Genomic DNA, 23,643 nt, shown 5'->3' with positions numbered 1-23,643 from the left:
ATCACATTGATAGTCGTTAATTCAGAATGGGATCTGCTCTTCAATGCCGGTTATAAAATAAAATATAATATTTTTTAATGTATCCAGGATATGGGAATTTATTAGTTTTTAACCCTTTATGATAAGTGCGGATGACTTTCACGGTATTGCTCTATATCACAAATACGACTTACCTGCATTTAAAAAACAAAAGTTCCATTATCGTATGAATTATGAGTTTTAAATATGCGTCATTAAACATTAATTCATTTTACCGTTTAGTAAATATTTTCTGGTAAGAAAGTTACACAAAAAGAAATTAATTAAAATACACACTTTTAGTGGTGTAAATAATAAAAAAATGTGACTAGCTAATTTAGGTTAGATTAGATTAGTGTAAATAATGTAATTAATTATAATAAATATGTAATATCTAAACAAAATTTCGATTTATGCATTTTTATATTAATTACTAAATGCTCAAAATCAAATATAATAATTTTAGTCAAAACTTTATGTGTACTTGCATGTAATACATTTTCTCATGAGTCTATTGTTTATGAAACAATTACTCTGTAATACTTTTGTTTTACTTTCAGAGTTGGAATTAATGTAAAAAGCAATAAATCTAACAATATATTTTTAAGTTTAATGACAAACCTTCACATATACAACAATTAAATAATTTAAATAAATACACGGTTAGAATTTTCATTCTGAAATTATGCTAAAATTACCGTCAGCAGTCTGTCCACCCAGTTAACCATAAAGTTTCCTGTAAAAAACGTTCTTAACCTTTACGGGTTTGAAACTGTTTGCAACTAGTATGGCTAAAAAAATCATGAACACAAAACTATACGGTTTTTAAACAATTACAACTAACATGATTTTAAAACCGCAAAATAATGTAGTTGGACATTGGATATAATTTAACAACTTTATGGTGCTGTCATCTATGCGTGAATGAGTGTCTAGGGTCGGGCTAATGGTCTTGGGTCACAAATAGGGAAGTAAAGGACACTCAAAACTCTTAAAGTGTTAAACAAAATGGAGAATTATTGAGTTGTCAACGCTGGGGAACTCGCACCACCTTTCTATCGATTACGAGCAGATTAGCCATCTCGGCTATTATATGTATCCACCCGCTAAGAACTAAGATGCAATAAGTTAGGCCTAGTTGCTTCGATAAAATTCCAGTTGTGTAACCGTATTAGGTGAAAGCAGTTATAAGCGATTTTACTTCACAGTTAACAGTTTGAATATCATCTTATTTATGGTTATTTGACAGTTTTGTTTGAATATGGTGAAATAACAATCAAATAAATTGTTATTTAACCATTTTTTCCAAGATATTTCGAACAGTGTGTACAATTATGAGTTTTTCTTGAAGTTTTGCAAAAGTAAATTATTCGAAAATAAAAAATAAGTATCCAAAACGAATTCTAAAAAACAAGTGTGTGTGTTTTTAATTTATTGAAAAATAGATTTGTTTCCAGATTTTTATGAATCTAAACAATAAAAACGATTTCTTGTTGCTGCTTGCTTTGATCTTTTTGACTATTATTTGCTTCCTAATAAAAGCGAATACAATAAAAGAATTATATCAGAAAGTCGTAAGCTTTGTGCAAGGGTTAATGACTTTCAAATATATAAAATATCCAGGAAAAAGATACCAGCTCGAACGAAATTGAATATACCCGAAGCTTGCATTCAGACTAATCTGTTGGAAAATTCCATAATCTTCTCAAAATTCTAAGCTTCGCGTGTGACCGTGAAAAGAGCCCCTTCCTTTACGCAATCACGACCATAGATATTATAAAAACAGAAGTGGAACAAAAGAGAAAGTTCCGACAACCGGTGTTCCATGAACAGCACTACTTTTGGACAAAGGTCAGTCTAGAGCCCAACCCCGCCCAACTCCCCCTCTGTGTCTTTCTTTGGTACAAGTAATATAACGCCGCTAATTTGAATTGCCGGAAACGAAAAAAACAATCTGTATCAAAACACTTTCATATCTATCGTGTTGAGTTGTGTTTTAGTCCACGACATAACATCGGCCTAATTGCTGGTGCGTGTATCTATTAAATGGTTCAAAAGAAAAAATTGTGTGTTTTTTCAAGTGACAAGTTGAGTTGTTTCTTCGTCTCACCTTCAACTTTGATCTGTTTCTTGAAACAACTTGTTCAATTTTGCAATTGGAAAATGATTTAAATAAGTATCTATTGGATTGATAAGTAGTTGAAATTAGTCAGCGTCTCTGTCTCCAAAATTATTTTTCGTTTTGGGGAATTTGGTTGAAGAATGATCAGTCATGGGAAAGATAAGGAATTGTTGAAGGCCCAAGTGAGATCTCTAGCGGCATGGGTCAACAACACGTTAGGTAGATATAATACTTTTTGCTTGATTTGTTAGAAAAAGGACAATTAATTCTAGTATAAATGAAGCATGCCAAATTTAAGCTACCACAATGAATACAGTTCTAAAGTAAAACATGTAAACAAATATTATTTACAATAACAAAAAAAGTTTAAGTCAGGCATTTTCGTTCAAATATTTAAGCCAATGAAAAAAATTGAGAAGAAATCTATTGTATAATAGTATAAAAGGGCGAACTATAACTTTTTTGTATGCAAACTTTTGTATGACAATGAAAATATGTAATTAGAATAACTCTGGTCTAACAAAAGTGTTTTTTTATTGGCAAAATTCTATCTGTTAAGTAAAAATATATTATGAGAATAAGTCTGGTCTAACAAGAGTGTTTGTTAACAAGCAAACTCTTATCTTTTAATAAAAATACATAACGAGAATAACCTGGTCTGTCAAGAGACTTTGCTAATGGGCAAACTCTTATTTGTCATACTTAAGACTATTAAAAGGTGTTGATTAATTAAAAACTTCCGATTGTCGACAAGTATTCATTAATACGCAAACTGTAGTCTGCAAATAAATACATTTTAATTGATGAGCTAGAGTACGTCGATGTGTGTTTTAGTTTGCAAATAATTGTTTGTTAAAATCCAAACTTTGTTCTTCATTTTTCTTAAAACTATGTGAAAGTTAGTTTCATGACTTTGCACAAGATGTGCAATGATTTTTTTATCCAATCACGGTCTTCAAAAAATATAAAAACAAATGTTTAAAGTTAGAAGGAAAAAATATATTTTAAAATATAATAATCTTGACACAAAAAGTGTTTAAATTTTCATTAAAATAGATTTGTGGCAAAAAACATTTTTCACAGCAGTTACTTGTAAGATGGACAAGATTACATAAATTATTTCGCTTATACTGCAATCATCAGACAATAAGAAAAAATAGTGAAGACACTATAAAAAATTCGGATCAAATTACGGTAAAAAAGAATTGGGAGCTTGAGTGCCTTTTTAGGGTAAAATTCATTTTTTACTATAAAATTTTAGGAAACAAAAGCATATCTCAACCCTACCTTAAATATAACGTACCGAAAATATACAGTAAATGTACCCTGAATATACCGTGTCCTGATATACCGTAAATTTCACCGTAATACCGTTTTGCCGATATACCGTATTTACTGTAAAATCATTCAATTACTGTAATTAAATTAATATTAATGTAAAAATTGCGGTTTTTTTTATTTATGAAATTTAATTATTTAATTAATTAATTATTATATTTATGAAATTTAAGGTAAAATCGATAACTCGGGTGCGGTACTCAAGGTGCGAATATTTTTTAACGGTATATTATATTGTGCATGTATAATATTATTCAGTGCATGTTCACAGAGTAGTTAAAATACGCATCCATTGTCTTAAATCTTCTTAATTTTGTTAAATTCTTCTTTCATTTCACTCCTTTAGTCTTTACTAGTGGATTTTTGAAGTGTTTTATTTTTCATGCTAGAAATCTAATTATTTGTTTGAAAGCTATGCATTATACAACAAATCTAATGTAACACATTTAAAAATAATGCGTACGAAATACAAATATGTTAATTAAAATATAATTCTAACTGCACCTAAATTAAAAAAAGTCATTTGCGGTTCATATCTCTTGCGGGGATCTTAATTTTTTTCTTTTTAAATTGGTCACAAATAAGGTTTCGAACAAATGTTACTTGAAATGATTTCAAAAATATATGTTTTCATACATTTTTAAATCATTATAACAAATATAAATAAAAAAAGTATTTAAAAATATCTGTTGCATTTACAAGAAGAAAATTTTACATTTTTATAAAATTAAAGTTTCTATGCAGCTCTTAAAATTTATTTCATATAAAGTTTGTTGTAAGCCTTACTTTTGACCAAAAAAATTTAAAAATTGAATATTTTCAAAACAATCACATTTGCTCAAGGGACAGTTTTGATTCCAGGACTTGCAATTAAGTAATATTTTGATTAATGTCTTTAAAAATTTCCAATATTTTCAAATAAAACTTCTGGTACATGTGGAGTTTTTAAAGTTTATTGTTCACTTAAAATTAATTAGGTTCTTAACATCAATAAATGAGATAAATGAGGTTCAATTTTAGAATTATGTAAGTCTAGTTGGAGACAAAAAATTCTGGTGATATCAGTATTGATTATTTGTATAGTGACAGTTTACCGTAAATTTTCAAATTTCAAAATTTTGGTTCATATTAGTAAAAAATACAAAACTGAAAAGTAGCTTTAACAGAATAAGTGATTGTGATTTTTATGCCATGCTTTAGGGTATCATGATAAAATTATCAAATTTTACCTCATTTACTTACTTTTATCATATATTATAAAACCCTATTTTATTGTTAATTTAACCAAAATCATTACTAAAGTATTTTGGTACAAATTACCGAGCTTTTGGTGTTCAAATAAATCCATAAACATTAATAATTATTACATATTCTGATATTTTCACCATATTTTTTCTCTCAGTGCAATGTTCTCTTAGAAAAGAAATCTATTTGAAATGATTCATTTTTACCAATTTTAAGGGTTAAAATTGTACGCAAAACAAATCTTGCGACTTGTATGTGTTTTTTTTTTAAATGTGCCTGAAAATTTTGTAATGTATTTATTTTACACGTTTTACTCTTTTAAAATATTAAGAAAATATTTTAATAGAGGATGTATAGAATTAAAGACATATTCAAATGATGATCGCCCGAGATTTAAAACAACGTTAATTTGAAAGATAAATGAGCCATTCAAAGTTTCAAAATATAACAAAATCAGTGTTTGCAATTGTTTCAAAATACTTCTTTTTTGCCTATAAAACTGTAAGATTTGTAAAATACTGTAAGATTTGTAAAATAACTAAATGAAGGGGAAAGATGTGATTAATAATGTAAAAAAAACTTAATGAATTAAACTTTTCAACAATATGCACATTTTTCTACAATCCCTGCTTTTCTTTTTATTAACTTTTTTACAACTCATTATCTGCAATTTCAACACCTGTCGCAAATATTTTTTTTTCTTCTGCTATGTTATGACTAGATAAAAAAAAAATAGAGCAATATGAATAGCAGCACCAATAGTTCTTATGAATTTTTAACTCGAGACATTTTATTTTATTTTATAAACGGCGTTGAACAGCCGATATGATTCCGAGTTTATACTATTACTAATATTCAACTCCGTCTCCGTAGCCTTGTAATTTCGAACATAAGCCAGAAGACAAGGAAACTCCTTCACTAAACATAGGCACAAATCGGCATTCGTGGAATACTTTTGGGTGCAAATAACTTACGTTTGCTTTACTTATAGAGAAAAACCACGAAAACCACTCATTGTTATCCCGACGACAAAGGGATTCTAACCCATAATCTATCTACCACTGAGGATATTTTAGGTCAACACTGTGGTCGGAGTGGGCCTGGTGCAGAATTCGTATCATACAACCATCGCTGGAATTCGAACCTGGGTGACCTCATTGGAAGGTGAACGCTCTATGGATCTAAACTCGGGACATTATAACTTTCTTCTTTACAAAAACAATTCTATCAATAAAATAACGCTCGCTCGCAATTTTTATTAAATGAATAATTAGAATATGTATTCAAACCTAGTACGGAAAAAGCAAATAACAGTTTCTTCTTCTAAAAACAACTCATACTGCACTTTTTTTCAAAAAGGAAGTTTTTGCCGATCCACAGTTTTCACAGGATATCGCTCCTCCAGAATTTTTGCATGTTCTTGCATCGACACTGAATAAAATCAAATTTTAAGCAACTACAAAAAAAGTGATGGTAATTATATAATTATAAAAACGTCCTACTAAAAGAAAATTATTTGTTGTATTAAGTGCAGTTTTAAAAACTCTCATGGTAAGAAAAACATAACACACAGAGAAAAGTAATGTTAAATTTTTATATACAAATCAATAAAAGTTTGCGCGGCAAGTCCGGATATTTTATAACCCCACCTTGTGTAACGAAATATTTGAAAGTTTGATTTTATTTATTTATTTTTCCAGGGTCTACTCTTGTAAGTGCAGAAAACTTAATTCACAAACTTTCAACTGGAGTTATTTTATGCAAACTAGCAAAGTGTATCCAGAAGAAAGTTGACGAAGCAAGTGACTTCCCTGATAAATTGGAGGTAAATTTGGTATTCGAAACTTTCCTTGCAATCATAATGCATTATTTTTTATTCACTTTTCTTTATTTTACTTATAGAATTGTTTGTATTGTCACTGTTTATATTTTTAATATGCTTGTATATTTGTTATTTGTTGTTTAGCTTACGTTTTTAAACTTAAATGTAAAAGAGAAATGTTATGATGTTGTAAATTTAGTATTCGAAATTCTCCTTTCAATTTTAAAGCATTCAATTTTGTATTCATTTCTTTTTATTTCGCGTATCGAAATTATGTTGTTTGCTCACCTTCAAAAATATATTTTTAATAATTTCGTTACTCGTTTTTCAGCTTACGTTTTGCGTTTTAAAAATTCTCTTGCAATTTTATATACATATATTTTAATTCAAAGTATTATGATTGAATTTTATATAATATCTAACTTTTCTTCGTTTTTTTTAAACCTTTTATGTTTTAGCTTTCATTTCACGTAATTAAAGTGTAAAAAAAGAAATTGCATTACGGAAAATTTGGCGTTTACAAATTTTTTGTAATTTCAAATTATTCTCTTTTTTTTCATTATTTATTTTGTCTGCTATTTTTTGGTCTGTTGTATACATGCTTTCGTTCTTTATTTTTTTGCTTCTTTCTACCTGTTAGCTTACGTTTCTAAAATGTTTAAAATTTTGTGAATTTAAATATTACTTTGTGCTCATTAATATGCAGAGTTTATTGTTTCTTCACTTTTTACACGGATTTTAAGTGGCCACTCAGGCCACTACAGAGACCACATAGTATATATAAATACATGAACTATGTTATACTTTTATTTACATTATATGCTTTTATTTTAGAATTTGTCAAGTAAATTATTCTTATATTTTACATTATTGAAGTCAGCCCAGGCGATACAAAAAATCTCGTTTTTTATTAAGTTTTTATTTTTTTATTTATTTTACTCTTTCATTTTATTCTTTCATTTTTTTTCCTTCAGTAGATGCCCCCTCATCAATACATTTTAAACAAATCCAACAACATCTAACGAGAGAATTCTGCTAGGACTTTTTCTTCCTTTAGAAATAAAATATATTAATATATTTTCTCGATAAAGTCGGTAAAAGCAAAATACTAACCCTCCAAGTTATTCCCAATCTATGTGAGAAAAACAATGCAGCAAGCTCTTCCTTTTCTTAAGCTTTGATTGAATGAACCAAACGATCAATATATAGAATCAGTGGAATTTAGAACATCTTCGTTCATTATCTATCTTATTTCAATGCTTTTAAAAAGATTCATTATTACATTATTAATTAATCTAAGTGATTAATGAAAACTGCTTGGGTGTGGATAGTTTCCGCCTATGAAGAACTTTTTTCTCCTCCAAATCGGTTTCATTTAGTGGTAATACTCTTTTTTTTTTTCCTTTTCCCATAAAACTGACGATTTTATCCTTTTGTGTCGTAATTTATTTAAATTTTTGGCTATTAAGAAAGATATTCATTATGAGAAGTGTAATATTCATCGCTAGAATTGTTGAAATTTAATGACTTTTTTTTTGTTGAAACATATTAGAAGAGTCACGCCTAAATTTGTTCAGGAAAACAAACGAAATTTAGTTAAATTTGATATAAATGGATGATATGTCAATTTAGCTGAATATAGTATGTATTACTTCGAAATTTTTAAACATATTATCTTGACAGATTTTGTTTTCGTTTCAGTATAAAGACAATGCATTTGATTATTACAGAGTTTTAATTCAATCATGCAAATCGACAGCTATATTTCGAAAAAAGTATGGTTAAAACTCTCAGAATATGGTAAAATTACCGTGTTTCTGGCTCTATGAAAACACCAAAAGAACTCGGTATTTTTTACTACAGTGTTTTGATGTTAATAAAATCAAAAATAAAATATGGCTTTGTAATATGTGATAATATTTGGTAATTTTATCACGATATATTAGAGTATGGCATAAAAACAATTTATTTAGTAAAATTTACTTTTCAGTTTTGTATATTTTACTAAATGTGTGGTAATAAGAGTTATAGTTTTAAAAACCGGAATTTCGGTAAATTGGTAATAGTGAAAATTACTAAAATGGTTTAAGAACTGGATACTTCGTTTTTTATTACCAGAATAATGTTTTTCACAATGAATGTCATTACCATACTGTGCCAAAATTTCTTACTCCATATCTGATTAGCAAAATAAATAATGCAAAGTAGAAAAATCGTTCAAAAGCTTGCGAATTTTCCCTGATTCACTGAAATGGTTTTTTTTAATTAAGAGTGGGGTCAATTGTAACAGGGTACGATTGTAACAGAGCAAATATTTCGAGTGTCGGGTTCTAGATTCGGTTCCTACGTGGCGCACAAGGTGTATTTAATAAATCTACATGTACACCCCTTCTGGCAACCATGTTTGTGTACTTTTGAAAGAGTTATATCACAAAAGATATTTTCACGCTACGTAAGTACTTTTTTTGGTGTTAGAATATTATATTGTAACATAGTAATTTTGTTTAAACAAATAAAAATTATTAACCGAATATGTAAGTGGACACCTTAATTAACATTTTAAGAAAAAAAAGATTAGTTTTGTTAATTAACAAGCATTGTTTTTAACAAATGAAGCTGAAATGGCGACTTGGGGACGATTGTAACAATAAGTAAAGGGACGACTGTAACAGCTGAAAATAAATAATCTTATGTTTACAAACCATTACTTAACTCTTTAAGAACCACCAATAATTTCCTATATCATTTATGTTATGTTGCACGTGCATTATTTCATTTGTCACCTTTCACAGCATAAATTAAAATTTTTAACCCCTTAAAGTTAAAAGTTTAACCCTTTAGGTCTCTGCTCATTTTTATTTTTACTCCTAAAATATCATTACTATTTTGATCAATAAAAAAATATATCACAACTATGATAATATGTATAATTAACTATGTTTTAGTTGAATTTATGAGCTGTTACAATTGACCCCGTAAGTGGGGACAATTGTAACAAGTGCGCGACTGTCAAAAATTGTTAATCACTAATATAGTAACATTTAAAATATGGTATTTATTTTTTTTCTAGTAGAGGATAGTCTACTTTACTCGTCTGTCAATTAATACTAATAATATATTGGATTTTTCGTTAGTTAAAAATAGTTAAGCAAAAAATGTTACAATTGACCCCACTCTCCCCTACCATTTGCTTACTGGAACACAGCAATGTAATAGAAAATAAGAATAATATTTTTAATTACACTGCATTACTAAAATTCTGAAGCAGACTACAACTTTAACAAAAGCGATTGCTTATTATAATTAACTTTATTCAATAAATGGACGCATTTTCGATTTAATTATGACAAATTTCGACAAAGTTATGATTAAGTATGATAATGAGCACTTTTCTATAGAATATTTCCCTCTGCCGTTTTTTTGCTTATAACTTACAAAACCTTTAATTATAATTTAGAATATTAACAAAACATTTTGAAATTTAATACAAAATTCAGTTAAAATTTATTTCGGAAATGTAGGAGCTCTGAAGTTAATAAGTTCAACCGTGATCAATTATTGGCTAAAGGCACTGAGCTATCATTGAAAAGGAACGATTCTTAGTGAAGACTTAAAGCTCGCCCAGCTTCAGATTCAGATTGAATAATACTGAGTTTTTCTCTTTATTATTATTCTTTTCATGAATGCAAAGAGAAGGTTATAGACACACGGAAAAAGAATCCACTAATTTTCGCATGGAAAAAGAATCCTCTAATAAAATTACCACAATGTTTGGTAATAACGTTTTCGGTTTTAAAAAAGTATGGAATTGTATTTAGTTAAGCCAAAATCCCCGTATTTAAACTATTATTCATTTGACTGTTTTTCTGCTCATAGTAACGGTTTACTGTAAATTCTAGTTTTCCAAATGATAGTTTTTATTACCGCATATTTAGTATAACTTACGAAACTAAAAAGTAAACTTTACCAAATAAATTGTTTTTAAGCTATACTCTAAGGTATCGTGATAAAATTACCAAATTTTATCACATATTATAAAACCAAACATTGTTAATTTTACCAAAATCATTACAGAGCTTTTAAGTGTTGCTGTAGAGTCAGAAAAGTTGTAAATGTTTCCATATTTTCATTGCAATATGCATGTGATCAGGATTTTCAAAACAAAAAATAATTACTTACAAGATTCAATTTTTTAACGATAAGCTTCTAGAAAAATTTTAGGAATACATACAGCATTTGAATTTGTTGTAACCTTAACAAGGTATAAATTTAGTATTATTATTTTGCTTCATAAGCTTTATTACGCGCAATTATGGTCCAGCTTGAATAGAAATATAGTTTAGTTAACCACGTTATTAAGGCTGTAACAAATTTGGACCCTATTATGATTCAATTTACCAATGTTATAGTTCAGCGCTTAACAAAATTTCCAGAAAGTATAAACATAGGAAAAAATTGACGCAAAAGTGAAATAAAAAAAATCTGATCAAAATTTTAATAACTAGAAAACACCAAACATTTTGTTGACTTCTTAAAATAATGAAATATCATGATTTTGTAGTCTTGAAGAAGCGATATTTACGGGGCTATTACTTCACAATGGAAAGGTTAAAGGAACATGAATGGAGATTAAAAAAAGAAAAAAGCTTAATTGTTTTCTTTCAAATGAAATAAAATGATGTTTTCTAAAGTGGACTGCATCAACGAATACCCGTACTCATTAAGAATCCAGCTTTTGTTACTTTTGTTAAGAATTTAAATGTATTTCTGAAGAATGCAACAATGACAGAGCATAAATGCTTACTGAAAAGGACAGAGCATTTTTTTCTAACTTTTTCATTACGTTTAATCCCAAAATAAATGTCCGTAAAGAATTCAATTTATGACAAAAATTCATTTTCTAACGACCTTCAGGACTTTTAAACAATCACAAAAAATTAACGAATCTTAAATACTTTTATAACCGTGACTTTTTTTTTATGTTTCTTCAAATTTTCCGCTTTTAAGTTTATAAGAACGCGATGTTTGTATGCTTTCAATTGAAAGAATTCGAAAAATGTTTGTTAAGATGAAGAAATTCTTTTGTTATATAAAACGGAGTTTTCTATGTTTTTTCAAGTTTTAATTCATTCGGAAAAATAACTGTCTGAATATATTAAATTAAATAGTTATTAAGTAAACCATTAGCCCATTCCTAATCTCACGCTGCTTAAATTAACTCATTTAATGATGTTTTTATGCTTGTTTGCAATATAATCTTTGTTTTCAGTTCGAAACAAAAAATTTTTAAACATATATTTACCCTTTCACGTTAAATTGACAATATAAATAACTTAGTCAGCATACCATCATATTAGATCTTCATAACGTTTTTTACTTTTCTCCAACTGCATTACCTCTTAAGAAAAATAGAGTCATCTATACATCTATACATAATAATAAACGCGGCTGTGTGTGTGTGTCTCTGTAATCACAATATATCGCACATAATTGTGTTTTGACATAATGAAGAAGTATTTTTTTTCTTTTTCAAAGATTTGGATTAGTTTTTTAGTTATCAGTCATTTTATAAGAAAATCTATGCTTTTTCTTCTTCAAAGAGCCATATTCAAAAAACTATTAAAAAATGCATATACTTTTCTCCACTCTTATAAACGTATGCTAATGCGAACCTTACAATTGAAATATTAACTTTCGACAACTTAAACCAATAATATACGAAGGAATTAATAATTTAATTGTAAGGTTCGCATTAGTTTAAGTGGATAAAAGTTTAAGTTTTGTATTAAAAATGTGGCAACATATTCGATACGTAAATAGAACGCTTCGCTTTGATTTATTTGTCGCTGTGCATAATTGTTATAATAAGTTTTTTTTCTTCTTTCCACGCTCTATTTTTTTTTTCTTAAGCGAAGACGATAATTTTTGTAGCGATATAGAAATTGATACCATAAAAATTATATAGAAATAGAAATTGTTACCATAAAAAATTAATTCGTTTTCGTGTTCTTTTCATGTATTTAGCATTTTAGTTTTTTTCTTCTTAAGCGTTGTAGCTATATAAAATAGGAATTTAATTATTTTTGAAGGAACGATCACACTTACCTTTATCTCTTTGGTATTTCTATTCTTTATTTTAACAGTTTTTATTAAATGTAATTAGTTATTTTCAGAAAAGTTTCAGTTTGCAGGTAAGCACTTAGATTTTAATATTGAAGTTTCATGATTTGCTTTCATAGTAATTGTTGTCCTAAAGTATTCGTTGACTTCTTAAAAACCCGATTACTGACATGGCAGAACCGCCTTCCAAATAACTTTGTATTTTGTCAAAGAAAAAGATATTAAGAGATTCTCAAAGAAGAAGGGCCCAAGAAACGTCTGTGGAACGTGAAAGACGGATGGAACATGACCGAATTTTGACAAGCAATTCTAGAGCCCAAGAAGTATTAGAGAAACGTCAAAGAAGATTAGAAGAGAATCGTGTTTCAACTAGCAGTGCTAGGGCCTGAGAAACACCTGAGGAACGTCAAAGAAAAATGGAAGAGGATTGTGTCTCAACTAGCAATGCTAGGGCCCGAGAAACACCTGAGGAACGTCAAAGAAGATTGGAAGAGGATCGTGTCTCAATTAGCAATGCTAGGGTCCGAGAAACATCACAGAAACGTCAAAGAAGATTGGAAGAGGATCGTGTCTCTACTAGCAGTGCTAGGGCCCAAGGATATGAAGACAAAATTGCAGGACAAGACCACTTTAATTGTCCACTAATCTTCAGATTTCCTGCTATGTTTTAAAAAACTTTATTTGTGAAAACCTTTAGAGTGGCGGACAGCTGGCGGCCTTAGGCGGCTAGTTATGAATAAAGTTTCTTCACTTCGAGGTATTTTAAGGAAATCACATAACTGTTATTACTGCCACCAGTGATGGTTAATTAATTGTTGTAATTGGTACTACTACTGGTATGGTGGTAATATTACTAGTTGTATAATAATAATAATAGGTCTCAAATATTTTAGTATAAGAGCTTAATACAGTAATTAGCTCTTTTAGACCTCCTGAAACGAAATAGAATAGAAAATAATTTCTAAATACAGTGGTATCTATGTGTTAATTAAAGACTTAAAACTAAATTTTTGCTTTTAAACAGTATACACTGTTTAAAAGCTAACAATCGTGAAACAAAGTATTTAGTAATAAGTATGCATACACATATTAAACATGCAATTATTTATTGCAGTCGCTGCACAGTCGATGTAGATTGGATGAGTGACTATCATTACACTTTGTTGACATCTAGTTGTTGGAATCTTTGAGCCCAACCTGAAGACCAAAAGAGTTTTTGGGCGCACCATTAATATGAACACTTCTTTTGAGAACTGTTATCTAAATGAAACTAGCCAGAACTTGGACTGCTGTCCGCACTTCCTTAGAAAGAATGAAGATAAAAATCACTGTATTCTTTCTTACATCGAGGGAACTCTAACCCATACACTTCCTTGCCGTAGTGTCCACAGTTCTAATCCACTGTATCATTTCGCTCATTGAGTATATTTTGCATTAGCACTGTGGTCAGTTCGAGTTTAAAGCAAGATGAATTATTCATTTATTGCCAGGGTTTATACTTGGTTCGCCTCAATCCACTAATCCATTTCGATTTATATATATTATTGAAATGAATAGCAAGTTTATCTAAGAAGTAGAAGTATACGCAAAGTATCGGTCGCCTACTGAGGATATTTTAGCATTGTCGTCAGTTCGAGTTTAAAGCTAGACGAATAATCCGTTCATTGTCAATGTATTATACTTGGTTCACTTCAATGGAAACTACGAATCCCTCCTAATTCATATATATTATTAAAATTAATAAAAAATTGATATATTATTATTTTCTCGTCGATATCTGATCGATTTGTGTATTATATGCCTAATTCACGCTGATTATGGTGATCCTATGGTGATTACAAAGATGTTCCTAAATGTAATCATGATTTCCAGATTTAAGTCTTATTAATATCAATTAACGGTTGGACAGTTTTGCTTTTTCCTTACCATGTAAAAATACAATTAATTAGTGTGTATAGTTTTGAACACACAGATGACAGTTCGGATTGTAATGATAAACCTAAATTCTGGGTTAAATTCTCAATGTTATCAGGATAACCATTGAGAAATTTTTATGTTTTAATTTTCTATTTAACGCACTGGCGAGTTTCACTCTAAAAGTTCTAATCTTAAATCCGTTTATGGCTAAACTTGACTGTACTTACCTACTGCCTGATTTTTGTAAAAATTATTTATTTATTTATTTTGCCTACTCCTCCTGGTTAAAAATTTTGAAACTTAGGCAGTTCACCTTTATGAATGTAAATTTGATACATAAGTTGTTAAAGGCAGTTTATAATCGATATAAATTCAGCAGAATGTTTATATGCGAGTACGGATGTATATACCTTATACAAGTCTGCAATTTTGAATCGATTCACACCAAACCTTGGTGTAAATAAGCTCAAAGACACGGCAGTCCTAACTGTTTACTTTAGAATTCTTTCTGAATACCGGTTCATGTGCTTCGTTTTTATTCTTACTGAATCTTCGAAATTGAATTAAAGTTTTTGTTACTATATAATAATTTTTTCAAAATATATATCCCTTGTCATCTTCTATTATAAATAAGTATTTATATTTAGAAAACACTAATTTTGATTTTTTTTTCTTGTTCTTCTTCTTTTTAACATAAGATTTCTTTTCCTAGCAAAATATATCATGTTTGGAATATTATACTTTCATATATGTAAGAAAAAAATATGAAAACTGAATATCATTAAATAAATTAAAGTGATAAATGTTCCACAAAAGAAACATATCTTATAGCTATAAAGAATTCTCACTTTAGAATAAAACTTTGGATATCACTATTATTATTTAGATCTCTTATGGGAAAACTGCCATTTTATTCTAATGTCCAGGCTGATCGTATTTCCTTTAATTTAAGTTTAGATAATAATATTTTTCTCTTTAGTGTCATATGCATCTGAAGTATTGGGAGCGCGCCAAGAAAGAAACTTTTTTCGCCAGAGACAATGCCGAGATGTTTATCCGATGGTGCAAAAGTTTTGGAGTCAGAGACGCTGTTCTCTTTGAATCAGACGGACTTGGTGAGATTAATTTATTTTCCTTCAATCCCCTTCTTTTTTTTCAATCTTTTTTTACTTATTTCGTTCTTCAAGAAATGTTGCCACGTTAAATGTGAACCTGGAAATGATGTCAGTGTAGGCAGCTTTAGCTTTATTTTATTTTAGAAGCTGTCAAAGAAAAGGCATTCGTCTATTTCTGGGAAAGAGAGTTCTTGAAAAAGATATAATTCACCCAAAAGTTCGATTAAATTAGTCCATGAATTTTATCAGTTATTGCAGGAGTAAAATTACTTAATTATGTTATTAAAAATTGCATGAATTTTAATAAGAAAATTGATTAAGATTACGACAGTTGATTATGAAAAGGCATTTGTCACTATTTCTGGGTAAGTGTGAAAAAAGATAGAATCCTCTGAAAAAAACCGAAATAGATATAATTCTCTGAGTAGTTCGATTAGACTATTTGGTTAACTATATTACTTTTAACAGTAATTAGTTGCTCTAAAATTATTTGCTTATAAAATTACAAAAATAAATATATTTTTAATATTAAAATTGCCTGAGATTAGAACAATTGATTCACAAAAGGCATTCGTTTATTTCCAGGAGAGTGGGTTTCTGAAAAAGATATAATTCGCCGAGTAGTTCGATAGATTACTTAGTAAATTACATTAGTTTTCACAGATGTAAATATATTTATTTATAACAATCTATAAGTAAATTATATTTTAGTTATGGAAACTAATTAATATTGCGACAATTGATTAAGAAAAAGCATTCGCCTGCTTTTAGGGTAGAGAGTTAATGAAAAGGGTATAATTCACCGAGTAGTCCATCTAGATTTCTGGGTGTTAAATTCTAATCCAAGATTTGAAATGATAAGTAATGAGCAGTACCTTTACCCATTACGCTAACCGAATTCACAACACTGTAAATTGTTTGTGCTAATTTCTCCTTTTCTAAATCTTATATACACACTGGCCAATGAATTGGAGACCTCAAATTAATATTTTATTGAACAACCATCTGTACAGATAACACACAGTATTAGTGAGGACATCGGTTTTAGAAGTTGAAACCTGAGAATCTGAAAACTCAAGAACTTGAGAATGCCATTTATTGGCTACGCAGACTTGAAGATCCCTTCCCCTAGATAGAAGAGGAGATTACTAACAGATGTGCCCTTCCAACAAGCAACAAATATTTTTCGATTTGATTAAGATCCGGGCTTTGCAGAACAACCAGGGAAGGGGTTAGATTGATATTCATTGAAACAATTTTGAATGTTTTTGGCAGAGGAATAAGTACATTACAATCCAGAAAAAAATCCCCCATCTGAGTGAAAATGTAACATACAAGGACTCACTTGATATGTTAATATTATTAGATATAGTCAGGCTTTTTGTTTACTCACAAGAAACTTCAGAGAGCCACATCCATACCAGCAGAAAACTCTACATTTCCTCTTTTAATTATATTTATAAGCCACCATTTTAAATGTAAGGAAGCAAAATATAGTAAAATAATTTAAATTACTCAAAATATTTACTCTAATATTTTAAATTACATGAAGTATTACAAAAAATGTAAGTGCCTTTGAAAACAATAACAAAAATGTAGGTCTTGTAAATTGATATCGGGACTTATATTTAATTAAACTTAATATACGTTTAAATTTTTATGACAAAAAATGTAAGTGCCTTTGAAAACAATAACAAAAATGTGGGCCTTGTAAATTTATATCGGGACTTATATTTAATTAAACTTTATATGTTTAAATTTTTATGAAATACTACATCAGAAATGGTGTTTATAAAATATTCCGCTTTTATACGCAACTATTATTTAAAACAATGTTGATTTTATAGTTCTGCAAAGACAACCTCGAAACGTAGTTTTATGTCTTCTGGAATTGGCGAGCTTGGCTTCCAAGTACGGGGTCCTCCTTCCTCCACCAATTCAGCTTACGAAACAGTCTGCCAAAATTATTCAGGATGAGATGTCAGATTGCTCTGATGAAGACATCTACTTCACTTCCTCCATACCTTCACCAACAAAGTTCCAGCGAGTGGATTCAGGATGTTCCAGTGGACTAAGAAGTCCCTCGCCCATATCCACCTATTCCAAAACTTCATCTCCAATCTCTTCCATGAAACGAAGTGGCATCCCCCTACGCAAGACAGACAAGAACGTATTCGTCACCATCAACACTCGCTATTGCAATCGCCTTCCGGAGAGCACAAGTGAAACCAGACAGTTTTCGTCACGGACTTCGTCTCCAGTGATGAGACGAAGTGCCTCGTTGGCGAGAACTGATACCATCAGCAGTCGAATGAGAACAAGTTGCACATTGAATCGTAGTTCTTCATCTCTTGCATCGTCTAAGAGTTTGCAAGAGAAAATTGTAAAGAAATTTTTTGATGAACATTTGTCGGAAAGAGAAAAGATATCGATTTTGGACAAAAGGGTAATTAAATACTAATGATAATTTTTTTTTTGCTCAACTCATATTGAAATGCTAAATTATGCATAAACTAAACTAAACTCAGTGGTGTGACAGCCCACAGAGGGTCAAGGCTTACTGTGCCCATGGCAGTTTTCTTGACCTTGGGCTCTGGGGTAAAGGAGCAGATGTCCCGGTTTGGTGGTCAGCCGAACGCGAAACCCCCGGTGCTTAGTTCCCAAGCATGCTTGGTACTCATTTATCTACCCTTTGAACGGATGAAAGGCTGAGTCAACCTTGCCCGGCCCGAAGATCGAACCCAGGACCTATGGCACGGGAGCGCGAAGGTCTACCACTCAGCCACCGGGCGTCAAATTTTGAGCATATAGCTGGTAAAAAGCATGTATTTGCCCAATTAAAAAATTAATTTAAGATCTGTATTGTCAAATAAAAACGAAAAAAATTCACTAACTTTTATGTGCCGAAGTGTTCACACAAGCAAGCGTTATTTCACATAAGATTAATATTCAGACAGCAATTAACGATCTATCTCCCGGGCCGTGGTGGCTCAGAGGATTGAGCACTCACGTCCTTACGAGATGACCTTGGTTCGAATCCTAGCGCTGGCAGGTTGAGACGCACCCACAGTAGTGCTGTTGTAAAATATCCTCAGTGGAAGATCGATCATGGATTAAAATCCCCTTGCCATAGCGCTGACCGGGGTAGGGTTTCGTGGTTTTCCTTTCCATGTAACGCAAATGCGGGTTAGTTACGTAAACAAATCCTTCGCAAAGGATTGTTTGTCCCAATGCTTGATCGAAGAGTTCCCTTGTCTTCTGGGTTGGGTTTAAAATTACAAGATTACGGAGTTGGAAACTGATAGTCATAAACTCAGAATTGGGTCAGCTGTTCAACTCCGGTTATGAAGTAAAACAAAACATGCACATGCCTGAATGTTTCCTTAATCCTAAGGGTTTCATTACCAAGGTCATTGGGCTATTTGGACGAGACTATTAGGACAATTAGAACAGATGTGCTAGCCTTCATGCTTACATTCAGACCTATTATTTACAGCAAATCTATGGAATATTATTAAAAATAAACGATATTTTGTAGTTATAATCAATTGTTTTTTTTAGATAATGGAAGTTGCTCGTCAGTACCATAAAGAAGAAAGCAAGATTCGTCGATTATCTGAAGGCCGTTATAGTATCAGTGGAAAAAACGTGCATCTAAGGGTAACAATTTTAAATTCCAGATTTCAACTATTTTTAAAAATTTGAAAATTTCAAATTCTTGGATTTTGATTTTAAAATAATCATTACAAATTACACACAGAAATGAAGATGCTTCCTTAAGACCATATATATTTCTTGCATTCTTCTCAAAAACAAAGAAAAAGAAGTATAGATATTGAGGATCGTGAATCAGCATAAAAGTAAGGTAAAATCAAAAGTACCATCAAGATGTGACAAAACACAACTGGAGAAGGCGGATGAAAGGATTATCAAAACTTATCTGATTGCCGGTTGAAATTTCTAGCTATCGTCTTCCAACTTCTGATTGGTCAAAAAATCATAAACAAGGTTTGGTGTCTCGTGCACTCAGAATCTAGAAAAAGTTTTTTTCAGATGTTGGCTAATACTAGTTTATAACTTAATATAAATATTTTACTTACCTCGGATCAAATTTGAATACCTAGGAACAACTATCACTAACAAAAATGATATGAATATTAAAATGGATCTATGGTTGATGCTAGCAAACAGATGCTACTCCGGTTTAAAAAACCAACTAAGATCACGACTCATAAACGATGGAACAAAAATTAGTATGTATAAAACACTAATCCTACCACTATTTCTCTGTGGCAGCAAAAGCTGTGCACTGAGCAAACATATCAAAAATAGGCTGCTAATTTTTAAAAGCAAAATACTACTCGAAAGTGTCGGTACTGTCCAAGTAAATAATATTTTGCGAATTCTCCACATCCATGGTATTTATAATGTTGTTGTTGTAGCTCATTTACGTCGCACTAGAGCTGCGCAATGGGCTATTGGCGACGGTCTGGGAAACATCCCTGAGGATGATCCGAAGACATGCCATCACGATTTTGATCCTCTGCAGAGGGGATGACACCCCTGCTTCGGTAGCCCAACGACGTGCACGCGAAGTCGAGCACTTTACGGTAGAACAGTTTAACGAGGACCAATACCGCCTACCCTCGGTCTCTACGCAGGCTGATCCAAGTGGTCACCCACCCGCACACTGACCGCAGTCAGTGATGCTTGACTTCGGTGATCTGCTGGTAACCGTGTCTTAACGATCAGTCCACTGCGGGACTATTTATAATGGATACAGGCATCCAGATATAATAAAAGTCATCAAACCAAACTGGAAAAGGTATCTTTGGCACTTATTTTACTGAGAAAACCACAGTCTCACAAAGATATTGACCTTCAACAAGCTAGGTAGTAGTAGAAAACGGGGAAGACCCCGATGGCTTGATGATATTAAAAGGGATCTAAAAGTATTAAAAGTAACTAATTTTAACAACAACAAAAAAACAAGCATCTGGCAGACTCTGTTGGAAAAAAATTGATAAGACTGCCCTGGTCTGCTCAGGACTGTAGTGTTAAAAGATTATTTATAATAAGGAAATCTCGTTTTCTTTGGTCGTTGTTATTTAATATTAAAGTATATACATTTTTATTTCGCTTTCGACAAGGTTTAAGAAAATATACGACATAGGCAGTCTTTGCGGAACACTCTATGTTAAATTTTTATCTATACGTTGATTTTTATACTTGATTGCGCACAAAAAAATACCTTGATAGCTTTTCATTTAATGAATCGTAGTTTCTTGTAATAATAACGTGCTATCTTATGGTTTTATAAACTAACCCTAACTATGCTATTTTTGATGAAGTTAATCTTTTAAGTTGCGAAATCTCAAGCAAAAAATTTACTTTTTTCGAAAAAACATATTTTCTTACGTATGCGGTTACTTGAACCGCAAAACATGGACATGGTCAAAATCTGGAAAACATGGTTCCAAAAATTTATGTAGGATAGAAATCAAAAATTAAAGTTCCTTAGTGTTAATTTCAATTCTCGTTTATTTTCGTCTATTTCAAGAATTCATAGCTTAAAAAAAATTGTAAAGAATTTTAGACGATTAAATTTTAATCATTCGAATTTAATGCTGTTTACATTCTTTTTGCATTAAAAAAAAATCCTCTAATGGCTTTAAATTATTTTTCAGTGTTAGAGTTTACTATTTTAGTTTTGGCATGCTATTTATAAAACAATTTTATTCCAGATTGTTCGAGGCAATAATGTCGTTGTACGCCTGGGAGGAGGATGGGATACTTTGGAACATTTCCTTTCGAATCTAGATTTCGACAAAGCTCCATGTGATATTTGTTCACGCACAAGGACTTACGATGGGAAGAAGAGAGTAACATGCATTAAAAGAACCTATCCTGTAGCCACACTCTAATATTTTCTTTTAATTATTATAACACAGAATATTAAACACTTGAATGCATTAAATAAAGCTCTTACCGGATATTCAGTTCTAAAATATTTTTTGAATAAATTCACAACAAATAAAACATGATGTATAATTACAATTTTCAAAAGTAAATTTTTCCTTTTCATTAACATACGAGTTTCATTAATTGATAACAGATGCTTCAGGATCATTCAATTTTCATTTCATGCTCTCTCCCTTTCTCTCTCTCTCTCTTTCTCTCTCTCTCTCTCTCTCTCTCTCTCTCTCTCTCTCTCTCTCTCTCTCTCTCTCTCTCTCTCTCTCTCCCTTTCTCTCTCTCTCTCTCTCTCTCTCTCTTTCTCTCTCTCTCTCTCTCTCTCTCTCTCTCTCTCTCTCTCCCTCTCTCTCTCACACATTTTACTTTTAGAGATAGATCCCTAATTTTTGACGAGTCATCAATTCTCTATCTGTGTTGCGTTGGTTTTAACATTTATTTTGTCACAAAATAACGTGGTTTTTCCGAAATGCGTAATCTCAAATGCATAAGAATGTTGCTTCCTCACTTTTGCGTAATGTAAGTGCATTCTCTGGATTCTCCAACATTTTTATAGGTAGGCTCAATAAGTGGAACCAAAGTAAGAAAATTAAACTTCGCAAGGATGGCATCACTGAATTGATAGCTCTTGAAGAAAATAAATACAAGGTGCAAAATAAAACTTTTAATCCATAGGCGGCATCAATTTTTACTCTTAAAACTATTGTCACAAACCATTCTTCAGTCGCATTAATATTTCTGATGAAATATGCCTGATAACATAAAAAACAAAACTGTTGTTAATTAAAGAAGGGCAATGGTAATAATAAAATTCTAAATCATTACTTACATCTATACTTTTTTACTCTGTTTAATTTTTTTAATTGTTTGAATTGCTAAGCTAGATTGGCAATTTTTTTCGTTTTCAACACAAGCAAATCCAGCTACCGAAAGCGAATATCCTTTAACCCCTCAACGATCTTATTATTTTCAAGGAAATGGTCCCTATTTTTTTATTCAAGAAAATTATATAAAAAAAGGTGCTAGTAAAATCGATATATTCATTGTTAATTTTTGGATTTCTTTTTTTTAACCTGAAATTTAAAACATATATGTCCATGTGACTCTGACTCCATAATGTATGCAATATTAAAAAATATTTCATCACCGAAAACAAACGACGTTTATTTACTAAGAGCATAAGTAATTGAGCAAAGAGTACAAAATGCATATCACAAATACATATGATTGAATAGTGCTGACATCTAGTTTCAAATAAACTAACTATCTTCAGTTAGATTAAAATTAGATTGATGCAGCAATCTAGCCTGAAAAATAATAATAAAAAAATTCCAGGCATGAGAGATGGATATATTAAAGTTTTGTGCTGCCTTACTTTTGAATGCTTTATATCGGAAACGAAGGAAGTCGGAAGTAAAAGCACACCCCGTTAATTTGACGGGACCGAGAGGAAAAGGATTAAAACAAATGTTAAGATTCTGACTCTTCTAATATCCGATTTTTCACAATATAAAACAATAAATAAGAGGCTCAATACTGTGTGCACTATGCTTGTCAACTTCCGGCATTGCTGTCTTTATCTTTTGGAACGTTTCATTATAAGAACTCGGTTAGCTCTTTCAGTTTTTATACTAATGTATCTCAGTTTAGTAATGTATGAATAGTGGTACACTTTTTAAAATTAAATTCTTCGGAGAGCTGTAAAAAACTTTTTACCGTAATGAGCATTAAATACATTATTAAGTACATTAATATATCAGATACCTAATGCAAGAATACCATTATTACCTATTGCCACAATTAATAAAGAATCGCTGGTATCAATAAAAGTTTGGTAAATTTTTATTGATTTCCCAAAACTGAATTTTGCTTACATTTTTTTCACATGATTCAAACAAAACCACTAAAAAAGGTTAAAAAATGGAGAAAAAAACGTTAAAGCAAAAATTGTGATATAAAATTTATTAAAATGT

The 23,643-nt window shown here is 30.6% G+C and overlaps 1 protein-coding gene across 1 annotated transcript; it reads left to right on the top strand.

Annotated features, from left to right (window-relative positions):
• Positions 1-1,976: 1,976 nt before the first annotated feature.
• Positions 1,977-21,692, top strand: LOC107447397 (uncharacterized). Its single transcript, XM_016062306.4, has 6 exons — positions 1,977-2,359; positions 6,424-6,548; positions 15,562-15,697; positions 17,545-18,143; positions 19,259-19,357; positions 21,442-21,692. Exons 1-6 carry the CDS (start codon positions 2,281-2,283, stop codon positions 21,619-21,621), a joined length of 1,218 nt encoding a protein of 405 aa, XP_015917792.1. The 5' UTR covers positions 1,977-2,280; the 3' UTR covers positions 21,622-21,692.
• Positions 21,693-23,643: the final 1,951 nt, after the last annotated feature.

Source organism: Parasteatoda tepidariorum, chromosome 8 (assembly GCF_982258835.1).
Source record: "Parasteatoda tepidariorum strain Cologne lab strain chromosome 8, Ptep-v5.0, whole genome shotgun sequence".
NCBI classification, from domain to species: Eukaryota; Metazoa; Arthropoda; class Arachnida; order Araneae; family Theridiidae; genus Parasteatoda; species Parasteatoda tepidariorum.
This window is presented reverse-complemented; position numbering and strand designations above follow the sequence as displayed.